General features: G+C 39.4%; 3 protein-coding genes across 3 annotated transcripts; 1 reads left to right on the top strand and 2 right to left on the bottom strand.

Moving 5' to 3' along the window:
* Positions 1 to 491: 491 nt before the first annotated feature.
* LOC119999426 (calmodulin-binding transcription activator 4) lies at positions 492 to 8594 on the bottom strand. The gene is made up of 13 exons (XM_038846980.1): positions 8232 to 8594; positions 7635 to 7760; positions 7406 to 7521; positions 7116 to 7204; positions 6794 to 6839; positions 5947 to 6436; positions 4663 to 4784; positions 4307 to 4397; positions 4000 to 4223; positions 2785 to 3461; positions 1684 to 2257; positions 1237 to 1533; positions 492 to 856 (listed from the first exon to the last, which is right to left on the bottom strand). The coding sequence occupies exons 1-13, from the start codon at positions 8242 to 8244 to the stop codon at positions 728 to 730; spliced, it is 2994 nt and encodes a 997-aa protein (XP_038702908.1). The 5' UTR covers positions 8245 to 8594; the 3' UTR covers positions 492 to 727.
* Positions 8595 to 10563: 1969 nt separating this feature from the next.
* LOC119999698 lies at positions 10564 to 10786 on the top strand. Its single transcript, XM_038847407.1, has one exon. The coding sequence runs from the start codon at positions 10577 to 10579 to the stop codon at positions 10784 to 10786; it is 210 nt and encodes a 69-aa protein (XP_038703335.1). The 5' UTR covers positions 10564 to 10576.
* Positions 10787 to 15659: 4873 nt separating this feature from the next.
* On the bottom strand, positions 15660 to 18008 carry LOC119999697. Its single transcript, XM_038847406.1, has 2 exons — positions 17269 to 18008; positions 15660 to 16032 (listed from the first exon to the last, which is right to left on the bottom strand). Exons 1-2 carry the CDS (start codon positions 17693 to 17695, stop codon positions 16016 to 16018), a joined length of 444 nt encoding a protein of 147 aa, XP_038703334.1. The 5' UTR covers positions 17696 to 18008; the 3' UTR covers positions 15660 to 16015.
* Positions 18009 to 18682: the final 674 nt, after the last annotated feature.

Raw genomic sequence — 18682 nt, 5'->3', positions numbered from 1 at the left:
CCATTGGACGTCAGTCCAATGATAAACCCATGGGTCACATTACGAAAATAATGTCAAATCAGTTTGAGTGGGTGTTAGAACCTATCAACTCTCACGCACATGCACTTTGAGTTTCAAACATGATAAACCCATGGGTCACATTACGAAAATAATGTCAAATCAGTTTGAGTGGGTGTTAGAACCTATGAACTCTCACATGCGCTTTGAGTTTCAAACATCTGAACCATCTTGTTGTGCCCTCTTACCAATCCTTTGCACAAGTTCTTTGAAAATTTAAATACATAAATGACACAAAGATTTACCGTTAACACTCAACATGGGCAACAAAATGGTATCATCAGAATTTTGCTTCGGCCAAAAATAGCTTCGAGCTCAGGTAGTCAACAATTGAGAGAGATTCTAACTGTTGCACTTATCAAGTTCATGGTCAGATGGTGATTAGACAGTCTTGCATCTTCAGGACCATTAAAGAGAGACATTAGGAAGGTGAATAGATAGATTGATCAAGAACTATACTCGCTCAAACTAAATCAAACCCATCAGTAACCATTTACTGCAAATTAAAAGAGGCATTTACAGCAAATTAAAAGAGGCAAATACAGCATCTATTAATGGGTTACCTGACTCAAACTTATAAATCTAAATCAATTTCAGTTAAGTAGGGACTGAAGAAATTATTACACAAGACTAGACCTATAAACCATCAATAAGGTGAAGTTAAATTTGATCAACGAGAACTGTAAGTAAGGGTGGCTGGAACTGGAAGTTGCTCCTGCAGGTAGTTGTATATATCATCATTCTCCATGTCTGAGATGTCACCAAGAGAAGTCGACGCTGCTGTGTTATCAATTTCAGCCTGCAAAAACAGTTTCAATGAAGAAAATAGAAGTTATAGACCCGCTGCAACTGAGCACACCAAAAACTAAACCGAAAGTCCATAATCAACTTGTGTTTCTATCTATATAAGCAAATTACATCTGATGAAGGTCAGGGTTTCTTCATACAATTCTAGTGGTCGATTCAAATTTGGAGTTATCATAAACCCTGCTTTGAGCTAAAAGGGTGGCAAACCACCACAAAGTAAGCCAACTATGCTTGAATTGGTTACAGTTTATGCTTGTGCCATGAGAGGAGGATGTGCACAAATGAAACTACAATCAACTCTCAACTCTTTCCCTTCTTTCCCTGTTGACTTGCACAGTTAATGGGTAATAGAAAAATTTGTAGTAGACTAACCTTAGCTTGGCGGTACCTCTCTAGCATCCGACGATATTGTTGACGTGCATCAGGAGATTCAACCATGGACAACACACGTGAGACAGCATCATCTAGAGCTGCATCCACTTTCTGCTTGCGAAACACCTTGAGAATGTCTTCATCGTCTTCACTCTCATCAATGGGTTCTATCTCTTTCCGAAAACCTCGCAAACCAACTCCTTTTCGTCGCCATCGCAGGATAACCTTATCTAACACTCCAACAGCCCAACAAATAACCTTGTATTGCTTCCTGACTTGATAGCCTCTCACATGAGCCTGCAAAAAAGATAAGTTACAGAGGTGTACAGCCTTGAGATCCTGTTACAACCGCTGACCTCATGCAAACTGGCCGAGGTTCTGAACAAAGAAATTGCACTTCCGGCAGGACAAAATTAAAATGGATAACTCTCGAGGCAAACAAAATACCTGTATCTTCACAACTTTCTGGCGTAATGTCAGAAAATCATTGCGACCTTTCCAACCTCGATATTTCTTTTGAATGGATAAAGCAGCGGAGTTGTAATCACGAGCATGACCAAAGGTTAGTTTTGATATGGCTGCAAGCCCTTGAATGTCATTCTCATTGACACCATACACATCTATGCTGCCAGGAGCATTACTTTGTTGTCGTCTACGGAAAGAATGTGCTCGGAAAGCAGATTGTATACGTGCAGCAGCTTGAGTTGCATTCCGAACTGCCGCCAAGGTATCTTTAAGTGAAATTTGATCCTCGCAGGCCCCAAGATACCCTTTTGATAAACTATTTACAGTCATTTCTGCTTGAACCTCTGCAGGACCTTTAGAAAGTTCACTTTCTTCCATGGTGAGGGATGAAAGATGGCTAGTCAGAGCCACCTCTGAAAGATAACCAGCAAGTCCTCTGTGCTCATTAATTGATGCAATTGATGCCGGAGTTTTACCAGTCGGATCCTGTGAAGTTGGATCTGTCACAGCCCCAGCTGATGCACCAGAAGCTATCAGGGCAGCAACCATTTTTTCCCTATCGCAGAAGGTCAGAGTACGATCAGAGCTTACAGGTTAATAACAATTTGTCTGACCTTTAAGTTTGAACTAAGCAATCTTTCTAATTATAGGTAGAGTTTACAGGGCATAATAGGCCAATTAAAAGGCAATCATACTATAATGGCAATCGAATTCATCACACTAAGTTTGTAGGTCAAATATAAATTGATGACAAAAGAGCATTGGAGATGTGCGACAAGGAGAATAACAATTGCAGTACAAAGGATAACACATAACCATAATCTTCTGCTTTACTATGCCACCAATAAAATATTTTATATCTTTTCTTACGCCAGTAACTAAATTTTAGCTATTTTAGATACAGAGCAGTAGGCTGGCACTCAAGGAAGTCTGATTTCCAGCAGTATTAATTCTCCATCAATATCTTTTTTAAAAGAGGCTTCTATTCCACTTCAAAAATTTTGTGCGGGCGTTGTTTACTTGAAACAATAACCTTGTACCAATAAAGAACAGAACCATTAAGTGTCCTACATTTTTATATACCTTCCAAAGCGTGCAGCCCAATGGAGAGCAGTCCATCCACTGATGTCTCGGAAATTTATGCTGACTCCATGACTGAGAATAGGGTTCAAGGCCCATTCGTAACCCAAACCAGCAACCATGTGTATTATTCCTTGCTCATTTTTGGACAAGAGACAGGCTTCCCGCTCACATCCTTCCCGGGTTCTGGAAGCCAGCCACTGTGGCAACTTGTCCTTCAGTAGTTCTTGAATAAGCCAATCAACAGTACTAGATATGGCTCCATTTCCGAACAGCAGAGCCTCTATAATATGACCCCACATATCATTGTCAGCTTTCAATTCTCCATATTTGCGAGGCTCCGAACTGTCTATGTTCTGCTTTGATGAATCAGACAGAAGCATCTGCACAAATCTGACAAGCAACAGAAGTTCTTCTGGACTCTTTGTAGCTTCTGTTTGAGAGAAATTACAATGAGTGCAACTACTAGTTTTACCCCGGTATTCAAACTCTCTAACTTCACTGCAGGATTCTCGATTTCCAGTAGTAATGCATAAAGTGACCTTGCCAGGAGGATGAGGAGGAGCTTCACAGCGGATAACACCATCCTGAATGATCTGAATAGGAACTTCGTTATCACCAAACATGCATGTCCATGTAAATTCTCCCGGATCACAATCAAAAGACCCAACAACGATGATCTGCATCAACAAAGTTGCTCAAACTTTAAAATAAATTCTTAAATTCCAAATTATAATGTGTGTGGCGACTGATTCCCATTAGCCAAAGTCCATGAGGGAGAGGGGGCAGGGAGAGAAATAGATTATCATTGGCAGAAAACTGAATGAGTGATTATGATGTACTACCAGTGAAATTGAGGTCATTCTTTGCTCTTAATAATATTACTTTCTCTGGCACGGGGAATATTTATTAGTGCTTCCCGGGACAGCGTAATATTAATAGGAAATATTTCAAACTGAATATCTAGGTTATCTAAGGATACAGCTACAGCAGATCTGGCAACATAAATTAAACGGAGGAAAAGTTCAAATGTGTTAATATAAATAATATACATTATATGCAATACTTAAATTCCGTCAATCTCCTTGTTCTCGAAAATCCTATTCTGGAAAAATAGTACTACCTCAATTCTCAATAAATGACTGCTCAACCAGTAGGCTACTAGTGGGGGGCGATATGATCTCAAAAAATAAAAGAAGACAATTTTACAACTCATACCTTAGTAGTCTCATCAGTGTAACCCCACTCTGGTGATACAGCCTGGATTGTAAATCTCTGCTTTTGTGCAATAGTCACCCTTGAACCCGCTTCAAGAGGTATACTGCCTTGGTCAAAGAGCATTGCATAGTAGTCAGAACTAGTTTCATGGTTTTCTATTGTGGAGGAAAGTGCATGAATCTTAAATTTTTCTTCTTCTTGTGACAGTAACATAGGAGCTGTAACTGCAAGAGAACGTCAAAACTAGATCTTACTAGATGCTCAAAGTTGGTGTCAAAATATCATCAAGAAAAGGAGGAAATCATACAGTTTGTATCACATGGTCCACTGAAGTTTGGCCAATGAGAGTGCTCTTGCTGATCAGCTAATTCCCTCCTTGAAGAAGATAGCTGCTCTTCCTTCAGCAAGCAAAAGCAATTTCACCCTTAAGAAAATAATGCTGAAATTGGCTATAAAGGACTACATAAAATTAAAAAGTCTCAAACACAAAAGGACCATTAACATTTGCAGATGCTGACGTTGGATATCCACAACCAACATCTATATGCACAGAGGACTAAGACATTATGCCAAATATAACAAATTTACACCGTAAACAGAAATTTTCGTTTGGCTGAATTCCTATAAGTTTCCCATTTCCATCTAGGTGTATAAATTTATCACCTGAAGCTTTGAAATTGATGAAGTCCTACACGTCTCTAGCAGCTCGTTCCAAGATAGAGATTCTTTGCTTCCATCAGTACGGCCAAACGAGTAAGACTGATGAGGATGTTCACCAGCATTACCTACATGAAGGGGGAAAAAAAGGAAAAGAACACACTAGTTCCCTTTATCTTGTTTCTGTCCTATTTCAACTATATTTACAGAAATGAATAACGTCAATTCAGGCATAATCAATAGAAAGCATTAATGCACTTTATACCACATGTAAAGCCAACAATTCTAATTGACAAAATGTTAGGGCATTGAGGCATGATTTCAAAGCCTTTCAGTTCATATGTGTGCACAGGTGGGTAAGCATTTCTCCTAGGCTTCAACACTCACAGTCCCAGCATGTTTTAATTTGTATATCCTTTCCTATTGGATACTGCACCGATACCAAGCACCAAAATTTTTTTAACACAAAAAAGACTTTATCAAGGGGCACCAAGGAAGTGCACAAGAAAAGAGTACAAAAAACAACAAAACAGAATCTTAAAAAGACCAAAAATAGCGGGGCTACAGGAAAAGAGAACTAGACATCATCTAAAACTGATAGACCCAAAGAAATTGTTACAATGTCCAAGATGCAAAGACAAAAGTCAAAAACTAGTACTGTTTCAATTTGTTTTGTTTTTGAACCTCTCCCAAAATTCAGAACTTAGGAAGCAGATTTTTAATAAGGATTTTGTAAGCCTGTAGATAATATATGATTAACTACAATTCTTTCATCAAGGCTGAACACTCTTCTTGATCCAATAAGATTAGTGGATTCACTCTACCACTTTGAATGGAAGAGAATACGCCCTTTATGATAAGTGAAAACAGGGAGTAGCTAGCCTTGCTTAAACCATGCGGCTGTAAGGACACACATCAGCTTTCTCTCCTCTGTGTGTGAATTGGGAATTGCACCAGTTAAGCTCGCAATGGAGGGAAGGAAATGAATGAGAAGGCGAAATAACTTGAACTGAACAGAAGGAAATGCAGCAACCAAACCAAACGAAAGAAAAGAAAAGAGAGAAAAAACATAAAATGGGACGCGGCTAATAGCATTGTAGTCCAGGGATTGAGATGCAACATTGCATATGCTAGTGATGCTATAGAAGATTGAAATGGAAGAGATCCCTTCAGCAACAATGTGGACAAAAATCGAAGAGATTGTGCAGTTAAGATTCAACAGAAATGAAAAACGCATATAATTGCAAATTGTCATTCCAAGCAATACATCATGTGGCAAAATGAACAAACCTGCATCTTGAAGTGGTACAAAACTGTTTGAAGGATCTTGCATTCCAGCAAGTCCGCTAAAAAATTGATCATGAATAGCATATTCTTCCGTCTGAGGGAATAACCCTGAATAGTGATTCTGCTTTGTCAAACCCGTTCCGTAATCCAGAAGTTCTGAGCCATTAATTTCTGTCTCCTGAAAACTAAATGGACCGACTTCTTTGAGGCTCTCTTCATTTAAACTTAACTGCTCCTCAAGCCTTCTCAAGGTAACCTCAAGGTTCGATGAACCAGCAAACTTTCCTTTACCATCCACCCCTTTAGGCTCATTGACTTTCTCAGAACTAACTTCAATGGAGGCTGGACTTGATAAAGTCTGACATGGTTCATGCAAATCACTAGTTGCAGAGGAGGCACTTGGATAATTGGTGGTATAAGACCTTGGGCTTGGACTAAGAGTAGAAGAGGCTCCAGGTGATAACAAGGCCGCAGATCCAGGGCTGGGCCTCCCCTAAATTTACGTGCAACAACTAAAATTAGCTCGACTAACAAATTACGCACCATTAGAAAGGCACCATTAACCGTTATTCAAAGACAAAAAAATGCATTATACAGGTAACTAGAAAAAGTCCTGGCAACTAAAAAAAAGTCCTGGTTGAGCTATCATTTTTGTTGTAAGAGGAATTATGATGTGATTAATAAGACAATGTGCTTGGGGCCAACAATCTACAAGGAGTTGCACAAGTGTTTGCAACTGCAGGCCCCTCTGGTTTAAAGACCATCAGTCCAGTAACCGGGATGGGCATACAATAATGCATCACTCTATTACTAAGCACAAGGCAAATGCTCGGATATTCTGAGAACTCACCTCAGTTATTTCTCTATAATGAACAAGAACAATGTGTTCATACTCCCTGCAATGAAAACATATGCATAAGTATTGACTCTCCCATACGTACAACAAATCAATGCTTCCTAACTACAATAGAGGTGTCAGCGAGCCAATTTGAAAACTCTCTTTATCACACTGGATATAATTTTTTTCAAAAGATTATTTTATTGAAAAGTAATTGTATTCATAAAAATAAAAAAAATAAAAAAACGCTCCAAGATGAAACCATAGCTAATATCAAGGACATAAAGGTGCCAAAAAGGTAATATAGGCCATGAAGGAATAAGGATGCACTCACGCGTCCAACATCCAATAGCTACGTCTCTGGAAATTCGGGTTCTCTTCTCCATGAGCATAATAACAATTTAAAGCTTCAACATTTGCAACCTAACAAAGGTATGAATTCCGTAAGTTATATCTCAATACATAGGATTACAATGAAAAATGTAGCATCCATGCTTTCAATATGATCCATCCACATTTGAAGTGATCTATGAGTTATTTAATTTGATATACAAAGTACAAAACAGAGAGCCTCTTTATGAAAAGACCCCTAGAGAGATGTCGGCATAGCGATCATTAGCAAACCTTTAGTCGTTCATGTGCTTCCCCGACAGTTCTTCCATCCTTCTTTTTGCGCCAATTATGACCGTCTCTACGAAAGAAACGAAGGATCCTCTTGTTAAATAAAAACAAAGATCCACCTGTTGAAGAATTCAGACCACAATGTTAAAACCATAAACAAGAAATGGACCCATCAAAGTCAAAAGGAAATAAGTAAATTGTCTCAAATAGACACAAAACGTCAGTAGGTTACTTGTTGGCCTTTGAGGAGGCTCCTGAGTGAATTGGTACTTCTCATGATTTTGTAGGACATAAAGCACTTCTGCAGGCTTCAGCCATCGGCTTTGAGCTTCTTGGAAGAGAGAATTGATATCATATCCTGGGATCACAAAGCAACAACGATTCAAAACAACCCATAATGACGCTGATCAATGCTTAGCGTTCATTTCTAAGCAAAGAGATATTAGGAAAGAAGAATCAAGCATCCAAATTGAAACGATCCAATAATCATATTACATTAAACCTTAGTGAATCTACAGACTCCGAGAATCCATGAGAATTTTACGGAGAAATCACATACATAAATGCAGCAAAGAACATCTGAAAGCTCCGGACTTCGATTTCTCAAAAAAAAAAAAAAAAAAAAAAAAAAAAAACCTTGAAGCTTGCTACAAATCAGCCTGATAATAGTTTCAAAAGAGAGAGCACAAATATGAAATTCAATCGCACCTAAAGCAAGAAAGTCATGAATTCAATTATCAACATGACGTCGTTTCCACCTATAGACCGCGAAAGAAAATATAAGAAAGAGATGCTAATCAGTAATTGCTAAAAATCCATAAAACCATACCTTGCTGCGACATGACGAGAATTCCCAAAAGTTTCAGAAGTCGACGAAATTGCAGAGTTCCTCGCTTGAGCTCATTCAGAACAAGTGGCCCCAAACAATTCAATTTAATACATAGATCTCCACCAGAATTCTTCAATACAGAGAGCAGAACGGTACCAAACAAACACGAGACAGGGCAGAGTCCTCCAGGGGAAGAAGAACAGGCAGCGGGAAAGTCACCGGACAAAAGTATAACGGCTGACGGTAGAAAGCCAAAATAGTTTCCGCTTTATGAACTCGTACTTTCTCACTGGATCCCAAACAGAAAGAAGGAATCAGAGACAAAAGAGATTTGACTAGAAATTGCGACTGACCAGCGCTCTCGAGTCCCGATATATAGGAAGAGACGAAGAAGGTGAATGACTGAACGTAAGAAGCAGTGCGCAATTATCAGGTGCGTGACGGTCTATGAATTAAACTCTTCGCGTTTGATGTGGCAGAATATTATTCGATCAGCTAAATCCGAAAAGTTGTTTGGTCGAAATTGACCCTGAAAATCGAAGTAAAAGACTGTAAAATCCAAACAGACGAAGGATCCTTCCGGCTCCGCAGCAATTGTGCGAATTACAAATATCATTGTAGGGCCTAAACTACCCTTGTTTTGTAACAACCAAGTGTTACTGACGTGAGATATGAACCGTTGGATTGTCCAGCAGTCACCATCCAGCCGTCAGTGGAAGTGTTCATTATTGAGGACAAATTTGGTAGCATGAAAGTCGACCTGGTCGTCATATTTTCTTCAAAAAAAAACGCGGAGAGTCCGGAGTCCCAACTCGCCAAGTTGACGTGGACAAATTAATTTACTTTTTAAAATCATTTTAATACAGCACGTGGAGAAGGTGATTAATTTTGCATAAAACTATGAAAGAGGAACAAAAGGATTAAAGATTCCTTGGTGGGTTGGGACATAAGGATAATTTGGGGATTTTGATGGGAGCATTTTTATTTTTTGAAATGGAAGAGAAAAATTCGAATCTTGATCAGTGTCAATCATACACGGTAAATAACATGAATAATTGTTTAGAAAAAAATGAATACTTTGTAACACTCGGGCTTTGATGGGAACATTTTATGGTGTTTGGGAGAGTTTATGCACAAGAAAAACACACCGTTATTTTTATTTTATTTATGAAAATCCGCATCATTATACTTTCAATGTGTAGCAAATAAATTCATGAACCCCAATTACGAAAAACATGAAATTATTTGGATAAAAAAATGTCTCTTATGAAATGTTGTAGGATATAATTGAAGATTTATCCTAATTAATTTGAGCTTATATAATTTCAATTTATAAGAATGTGGTATTAAATTATTATTTTTTTACTTATTTATTGAACGACCACAGTTTGGGTGGTAAGAATAATATTTTATTATGGTCTTATCTAGGGAGTATTTTGTTTTTATTATGACTACAAATTGTGAACAAAATTGGTCTCAACTCTTAGGAACTAATCTTGGACCCATATAAATATAGAGACAAGAAAGTATTTGTATTGCCCCCCTCTCTAACGTAGAAATTGAGCAAATGAGGACCAAGAAGTTGTGGGCCTATCATGTCTATGTCTTTTTTGTTTCTTTTCTTTTATAATTCGTTATTCGACTTGGTGCATGTCTCAATTATTGGATACCCTAAATCATGAAGAAGATTTGCCCCACACTTTTCCAACACATGAAAATCAGATTAATAAACTGATCGAATTTTTGTCTTTTTTAAAAAAATATATATATATTTGTCATTAGATGTTTGTCTTTGCATAAAATTAGCTGCATCTTACTACTATTTATTATAACCATCTATGTTTATGGACAACTGGATTATATGTTTTATGGAAAGTAACACATATTTTACACACACCCGAACCACTAGTTAGAGTGACAATGATGATATGTATTACCATCAGGGTTCGAATCACCTCTCCCCGTTTCAAAAACACATATTTTACACATGTTCTATGTATTTTTTTTTCTTTTCTATGAAAGTTACATATTGCATGTGATCGTTAAATGTATGTATATATGTATTTATTTGTTTGCTTGGCCATGAAACATTCTCTGTGTTCTTTGATGTGTCCTGTAGAGATCAGAGTCGGCCGGAATGTGTCCTGTCCTATACAATCATTGGCACGTTGTGATTAGCATAACTAAGTAGCAAGTTATTCTCTTATCTTGCCAATCATGTCACGTGGAGACAACCCACAATCACAAGCATCAGTGAGAGTGGAAGTCTGTATAAAACTATACTGCATATATATATGCTCTCAGATTAAGAGAAACTGGAGATGGATATCGATCGATCGACAATAATGTTGAATTGGGGTCCAGTGTTTGTTGCGGTGGTCCTGTTCGTGCTTCTGACGCCGGGGCTGCTGTTTCAGGTGCCAGGACGGAACCGCTGTGTGGAGTTCGGGAATTTCCATACCAGTGGAGCTTCAATAATGCTTCATTCCCTGCTCTACTTTGCTCTCCTTTGTGTCTTATTGATTGCGGTTAAAGTTCACTTGTATCTTGGCTAATTAATAAACCACATTAATGTTTTTTCTTTCTTTCTTCTTACTTCTTTTCATCTGTAACAAGAAATGAACGAGTTTAGAGGATTTGATTCGTTCTCGTTGCGTTTTTCTGATTCGTCGTTTACGTTGTATTTTTCTGATACCAACCACCTATGAAATGTCGTAATACTATATTATTGTTAGACCTCTTGATGTTGCAGATTTAGAGTTGAAGGTGGTTCTTTATTATTGATTAATACCCTAGCTCCAACAGTCCCTGCATCTGCATGTGGCTAGAGTACTGGTCCATGTGAAAACACAATTGAAGCTACCTACAGCGTCACTTCAAGCTTTCTTTGCAATCAATATATATATGAAACAAAACAAAAAGGTATGAAGGGAAAAAATAATAATAGTAATTACACTCTAAAATTATTGGGCCGATGAACTGGCCGAATGGGCCATCGCAATCAACTTTAATTTGCGATTGGCATACTATTTTGTTTTTAAATTATCGTTCTAGGCTCGAATCTACAATTAAATTTTTTTTAGAAGGAACCACCAACAATTTGTAAAATGAGCAAATGATGATGATCTAAGACCTTGGACACTAGTGGAGTGCCTACCAAAGGGTCTCTGACTGACAATCGAGTGACGAGTCAATGACAATCGTGATCACAAAAAGAATAACGTAACGCGGGTCTGTGAATGTTCAGTGTACGAAAGTCTATGATTAACGTTGCTTGGGAGCTTTTCGGGATCAATTTATCCAAAAAAGGTGGAGTCAGGAAAGGATCATAAGAAGATCCTTTTTACAATGAAGGGCTTGGGCTTAAATAGAATCTTCGGGGGGAGACATGTGTCTTTGAACTATAGGAGGTATTGGTTCAAGTTAACATTAGAGAGAGAATGCCACTTGCGACAAAGGCGTCTCTGTCCTAGGACTGGTAAAAAATAAGGTCTGAAACATCAGGTTTGACGTAGAGATGTTTGAGATAAAGATTTTTGTTGTCAAGAGCGGAATGAGTTCGAGTATCGTGGTCCATTTTGGGGATATACGAGTTAGTGTGAATGTCAGATCAATTTGAAAGTGCTGACAATAGAACATATATTGGATCAAAACGATGAGGGAGAGAACGTCGGCATCGACATTACGAAGATGTCGATATTGAGGTAGCAAGGGTGTCATCATCGAGGTTACAAGGGTGTCGATGTCAAGATTGTGAAGTGAGTCAATAAATTGTAGTCGAAAACTAGATCATGATTATGAGAATTATAGTGTAGATGAGTTACTGGCCTACATGAATGGGGCAGACGATTTCTGGCCACTACAATTTTCAATGCTTGTTAATCAATGATAGCACGACACCCATATAAAAGGCTTGGTTTCCCAATAATAATAATATACGGGATTGTATGCCACTAAGTTGATCATGTTTTGCATGTTTTTAGAGTTTTCTAGTTCTTATTCCAACGATTATTTGATTTGGGAGTTTTTCTTGTATCAAGGACAATTCCCCGACAATAAGGCCTTGCTTGGCAAAAAAGACATGCCAAACTCACCAAAAAAAGGGTTCGTCCGAGAGGACCAAGACACACTAGTAAAGTTACAAAAAAAAAAGAAAAGAAAAGGCCATTGGAGGTGATCTGGGCTAATCGTCAAGGCTTAAATAGGCCGATTTGAAGTCATTGTGGGTGAGACTTGCATCTTCACTGCTTACCCAGGTGAACAAGAGAGAGACAGACACAAACACAGCAAAAGTTAAAAGCTTGGATTCTCATTAGGCATACCAAACTGGGATATTAGCTTTTAGTATCACACTAGCTAGATCTTCTAACTAATTAAAATAGTTAAATTCTTTTATGGTTAATGAACTTTTTTTTTAAAAAGGTCATAAGACTGACCGTAGATATATTTGTAGATTCAAAAATCTGCAATCAATTTGTTATCGTCGATCGAGGTTGATGAGTATCCACATCGAAAAAATAGGGCTACCAACTCTAGTTTATAAGGATCCAAGGCATCCTCACCTAGTAAGCTGGTTTTCTAGGTTGTAGTTCTACCTTGGGCCTTATGGGTCGGTGTGGGTTTTCATCATTGGTGCTTTCATTGAGAGAGTCACGTTTGCGGAGAGGGTTGCTGTCCGGGAAAGAGCTGCCGTCTGAAGGGCGAGTGGAGCCGTCAGGAGAGGGTAGCCGCCGTGGACGTCGACTGTCCAAGGGGGGTGGTTTGATGAGTATCTCACATCGAAAAAATAGGGCTACCAACTCTAGTTTATAAGGATCCAAGGCATCCTCACCTAGTAAGCCGGTTTTCTGGGTTGTAGTTCTACCTAGGGCCTTATGGGCCGGTGTGGGTTTTCATCAGAGGCCTATGACAACTCTACAAGATCACACTAGAGGTCGATCGTCAAGCTTGGCACCGTGTGGTGCCGGTTGGGGAAACTCCAACGGTCAAGTCAGTTGACGATGAGGGAAATATTTAGTGAGAGAAGTGGAGGTTTTTAGAGAGAAGGAGAGCAAGAGATACCTCAAGTGGTTCAGCCCTCCTCAATGAGGTTGGCGTCATGTTGGTTGGTCATGTGAGAAGCAACATGCCATCTGAGTTGACTATCTTTGACTGGGCCTTGGCCTTTAATGGAGCTTCCTGGTAGTGGGCTTTAAGCCTTTATATAATAGATGAACCATTTTATGGGTTTGTTGGAGTGGACTTTAGATTCTCATGGGTATAGTTGCCAATTGAGTTGGGCCTACCGAGTTTGTCTGAGACTCCCATGAGTCTAGTGTCGGCTGGATCTTGGCCTTATAGTGTGGATTTTCATGTAGACGGTTTTTGGTCCAAACAGTTTGTACCCCACTCTTGAAGTCAAGTTTCTTGGCTTTGAGAGTAGCCAGGTCATTGATCGGAGATCCTTCGCCACTTAGGCTTGAACTTTAGACTCTCATGGGTCTAGTGTTCATTCGGACGGAGGTCATTGGCTACTTAGGCCTCAACTTCAGACTCTTATGGCTCTAGTGTTCGGTCGGACGAAGGTCCTTGGCTACTTAGGCCTCAGCTTCAAACTCTCATAGGTCTGGTGTTCGATCGGATGAAGGTCCTTGACTACTTAGGCCTCAACTTCCAGATACTCATGGGTCTAGTTTGGCCGGACGTTAGATCGTGGCCACTTAGGCTTCAATTTAGATTCTCATGAGTCTAGTCCGGTTGGACAAATGATCGTGGCCTCTTGGGCTTCAATATAGACTCTCATGGGTCTAGATCGGTCGGACGTTGGACAGTGACCACTTGGGCTTCATTTTAGACTCTCGTGGGTCTAGTTCGGTCATGATCGTGACCTCTTAGGCTTCAATATAAACTCTCATGAGTCTAGATCGGTCGGACGTTGGACCGTGACCACCTGGGCTTCATTTTAGAATCTTGTGGGTCTAGTTCGGTCGGACGAATGATCGTGACCTCTTAGGCTTCAATATAGACTCTCATGGTCTAGTTCGGTTGGACGTTAGACCGTGGCTACTTAGGCTTCAATTTAGACTCTCATGGGTCTAATGTCGGTCAAAAGCGGTGTTTATAGATTTGTCGCGGATGATTCTTGGGGTGCATGTTTGTCCCCCGCTCTCGAAGTCCAATTCACGATCTCTGGGAATAGCGTTGATGTCTTACGCTCTGGAGCCTGTCAAATGAAGCATATGGCGTTACAAAAAAAAAACGATGAGGCCAAGAGGACCAAGACACATTACACTAACAAAGTTACAAAAAAAAAGGCCATTGGCGGTGATATGGGCTGATCCGTCAAGGCTTAAATAGGCCGAATCGAATTCATTGTGGGCGAGACTTGCATCTTCACTACTTACCCAGGTGAACAAGATAGAGACAGACACAAACATAGCGGGATGAGTTCGAGTATCGAGGTCGATTTCGAGGATATACGAGTTAGTGTGAATGTCATATCAATCTGAAAGTGCTGACAATAGAACATAGGATCAAAACGATGAGGGAGAGAAGGTCTGCATTGACATTACGAAGATGTCGATATTGAGGTAGGAAGGGGTCATCGTGGAGGTTACAAGGGTCTCGAAGTCGAGATTGTGAAGTGAGTCTAGAGATTGTAGTCGAAAAATAGATCATGATTACGAGAATTATACTGTAGATGAGTTACGGGCCTACATGAATGGGGTAGACGATTTCTGGCCTCTACAATTTTCAATGCTTGTTAATCGATGATAGCACGGCACCCATATAAAAGGCTTGGTTTCCTCAATAATAATATACGGGATTTTATGCCACTAAGTTGATTATGTTTTGCATGTTTTTATAGTTTTCTAGTTCTTGTTCCAACGATTATTTGATTTGGGAGTTTTCTTGTTCAAGGACAATTCCTCGACAATAAGGCATTGCTTGGCAAAAAAGACATGACAAACCATAAAAAAAAGGGTTCGTCCGAGAGGACCAAGACACTAGTAAAGTCACAAAAAAAAAAGGCCATTGGAGGATCTGGGCTAATCCGTCAAGGCTTAAATAGGCCGATTCGAAGTAATTGTGGGTGAGACTTGCATCTTCATTGCTTACCCTGGTGAACAAGAGAGAGACAGACACAAACAAAGCTTGGATGGATCCGTCAAGGCTTAAATTGGTAGCATCCGATGACATATATATATCATCGGATGCTTCCATCCCATGAATCTTCATCAGCCCTGAAGATAAAAGTAAGAGACCACACTCTGACTACAAGTGTAAATAAGCAGAGGAAGCCACCACTTCCAACAGGCACAGCTAACCTTCCCAGTTCTCACTGAACCTGCTTCCCTTGTGAAATGGTTGAAGCTACAACACTCCACATTAATCTCATTTTGAAACATTCGAAATCTTAATTTCTATTTAAATATTGGTGTGTTGGTGTAAAGAATATCTTCGGACAGACGAATGATCATTAATCAAAGTATATGATAAAATGTACAGTAACAGTTTCCAGGGTAAATATCAAATATGGTGTGATTGGAAACAAACCGGGAACTCTCTCTCAGGAGTACATATTTGTATTCAACTCCTTCAACAATTTACCATTTTTACTCAAGAGAACATATCCACAAATTTCGATAGCATCAGGAAAGACAGTTATCCACAATTCCTGCATCAATACTCTAAGAAGCTGGGAGATTTCCCTTCCGATATGGTTCTGGAGGCGGCTCAACTTACTAGAACACAAGTGTCCGCTCACTCTTCCAATACATTTTCCAACTCTCTAAAAAACCGCTTCACAACAGTTTCCATGCTGCCCCAGTAAAAAAAAATTTAGACAGTCTGTCAGCAATCATAAAAAATAAATGAACTTTGATCTTAAATGACAGCTACACAAATATCACAGAACACAGAAGGTGGAAAGTTTGTTCAACACCAGCATGTGCACATTTATATTTGCCATATGGGAACAAATTTAAGGAGCTCAAGAAAAAGAAAAAAACTGAAAATCCCAATTCAGAGAAGAAAACAAGATAGGGGGAAGCAGGATGCACCACTGATTGGTCAATTCAGACTGAAGATTGATTCACACAAATGCACAAAATTCACTAAGATCCTGACACTTCAAGGATTTTATCTTGCATTCATTATACATCAAATATTTGAGTTCAATAATAGAACGCACAGAACGTCGAACCCAGTCAGCCCTACTAATGCTTAACAAAAGCCATAAGAACACCTAATCAAGGTTCACAGCCAAAGGTCATGTCCCATGGTTTTCTAATTCTATAATCTGTCAACATCACTCTAAGTGCATAGCCAATTCATAGAATTTTAAGTATCTAAGATGTTGCTCACCCAGAAATATCACATCCAACTAACTGCAAAACAAAGTTGTGTTTCATTCCACCATGATCACTTAGATTAGATGTAATGCACTTCAGGAGTGCAAGCAATAAAAAACACATGATTCATACACGAGCTGTAGATTAGATGAACTGGCAATATATCATGTCCTTGTAGGACATCAGAAGTAAAAAATTTGGTAGCAGAGCACTTCACGAGAGGAATACATGAGCCAAAGCAGAGCACTAAAGCATCCTTTGACCAAGGATAAGACCAATTATTTCAACTTAAAGCATTTATAACCAGTAATTCACAAAATTCAAATTGAAGCATCAAATATACAGATATCTAGTCACTATCTTCTGAAAACAAATTTCTACAATATTTATGACACGGTGAGAAATCAGTCACTTTTGAGCCGATGTTTGAGCAAATGATTAATGGCTCGGACTTAGGGTTCTCGGTTGGGACAAAATTGATGATCAGCCAATACTTATTAAGAGTAAATTTTAGCCAAACAAGTAAAATCGAGCAGCAGTGAACTATGGGACATGAAAAATACACCTAATAATTGCAGAGACTGAAAAGTCTTCATGAAACCCTAACAGTTCAAGAGTTTCCAATTGGAAAGAAGCTGACAAAATAACCAAACATAATATATATATAGAAATTAATTCATCAAATTCATTGCAAGAATCCTCACCAGGAATCTCCTTTCGCGGAGAAGTAGGGGCCGTCGCCTGACAGAAAATTGAACGGCCTAACATCGAGAGGCTCGAGACAATCCCAGCGACGTAGAACACCATAACCAATCCAATAACCCAAGGCATCAATATGAACCCGATAAAAAACGTCACCGATCCACACAACATCAACGCAACCGATATCCCCAGCATCAGCGCCGCGAACCCCGCCGGCGAGATCTGCGGAGACGATGGCCTCCTCCTGGACGAAGAAACCTCCGTCGGCTGTGGTGTCAACGCCGGAGCTTGCTCCGATAACTGTATCGGCGAAGGAGGTGAACGCAGCAGGTTGAGCACCAGCGACGAGAGGTCGTAGAAAACCCTGAACTGCTGGTCCTGGTCCTGGTCCTGGTCCTGATGCTGTTGATGTTGCTGTTGTCTTCTCATCTTCTAGTTTTTTTTTCTCTTCTGGTTCTCGTGAAAGAGAGACAATCAATCAACTTAATCCGGGAGAAAATTATCCACAAAATCAAAATCTCTCTCTTGTTTTTGCTAAGATCGAGGAGAGTGGATACGGTCAATATTATCTGTTCGCCGCTGCGTGATTGGAGAGAAAAATTCAAAATTCAATTTGTTTTCTGACACAGAGTTTTAATGTGAGAAAAAAAAAAACCCTCCGATAGGGGCAAAACCGGTTGGCTTGTTTGTTTATCTGGAGAAGTAAAAACAGATAGGATTCCAGAGAAAAAGACGCAGCGGTGTTAAGTTGTGTTGATGAGGATGCTGATCTGGAGGGACGAAGCAATCTATATATCATATAAATAAACACACTTTTGAGATAAGTAGGACACGTCAGTGAACATTCAAACCACTTGTCGGAGCGGGGCCCTTCCTATTTTTTTTAAAAAAGACACGTCAGTGAAGAGCTTGCATCGAACGCACTTGTGGATTCGATAAGTGTTCGGTGTTGGTTGATGACGTGGGACGTCATATTTTTGGGATATCGTATAAATCCGCCGCCTTATATTTTTTGATTCGCTCTCAGCACGGATAGTACTCTTCTTCTTTTTTTTTTACAACAGAAGCCGGAGGCTGGAAACCTTCTCGACGCTTCTGTGAAAAGCGCGTGGTTTCACCGGGTTGCAGTCTGTGTGGTGAAGAACCATCTAACTTTTATCTTAAATTGAAAGTCAACGACAGTCGAACTGCTTGTCCTGTTATTTTCATGTATCCAACGATCGTAAATACTTACAGGTAAAGAGATTATTAATTGCTAGGCTAGATTGTCTGACAAGAAAAAACATTCGGAGGAATATGGTTGGTTTTCCTAGAGGTGTAAAGTGGGTTCTTCATTCGGGTATCCGGGCCAGAATGGAAGGCAATTTTTTAAAGACTTTTTATGTGGTTTTAAATGTAGCCACGTCATAAAAGATG

The sequence above is a fragment of the Tripterygium wilfordii genome, chromosome 6, assembly GCF_013401445.1.
Source record: "Tripterygium wilfordii isolate XIE 37 chromosome 6, ASM1340144v1, whole genome shotgun sequence".
Lineage (NCBI taxonomy): Eukaryota > Viridiplantae > Streptophyta > Magnoliopsida > Celastrales > Celastraceae > Tripterygium > Tripterygium wilfordii.
This window is presented reverse-complemented; position numbering and strand designations above follow the sequence as displayed.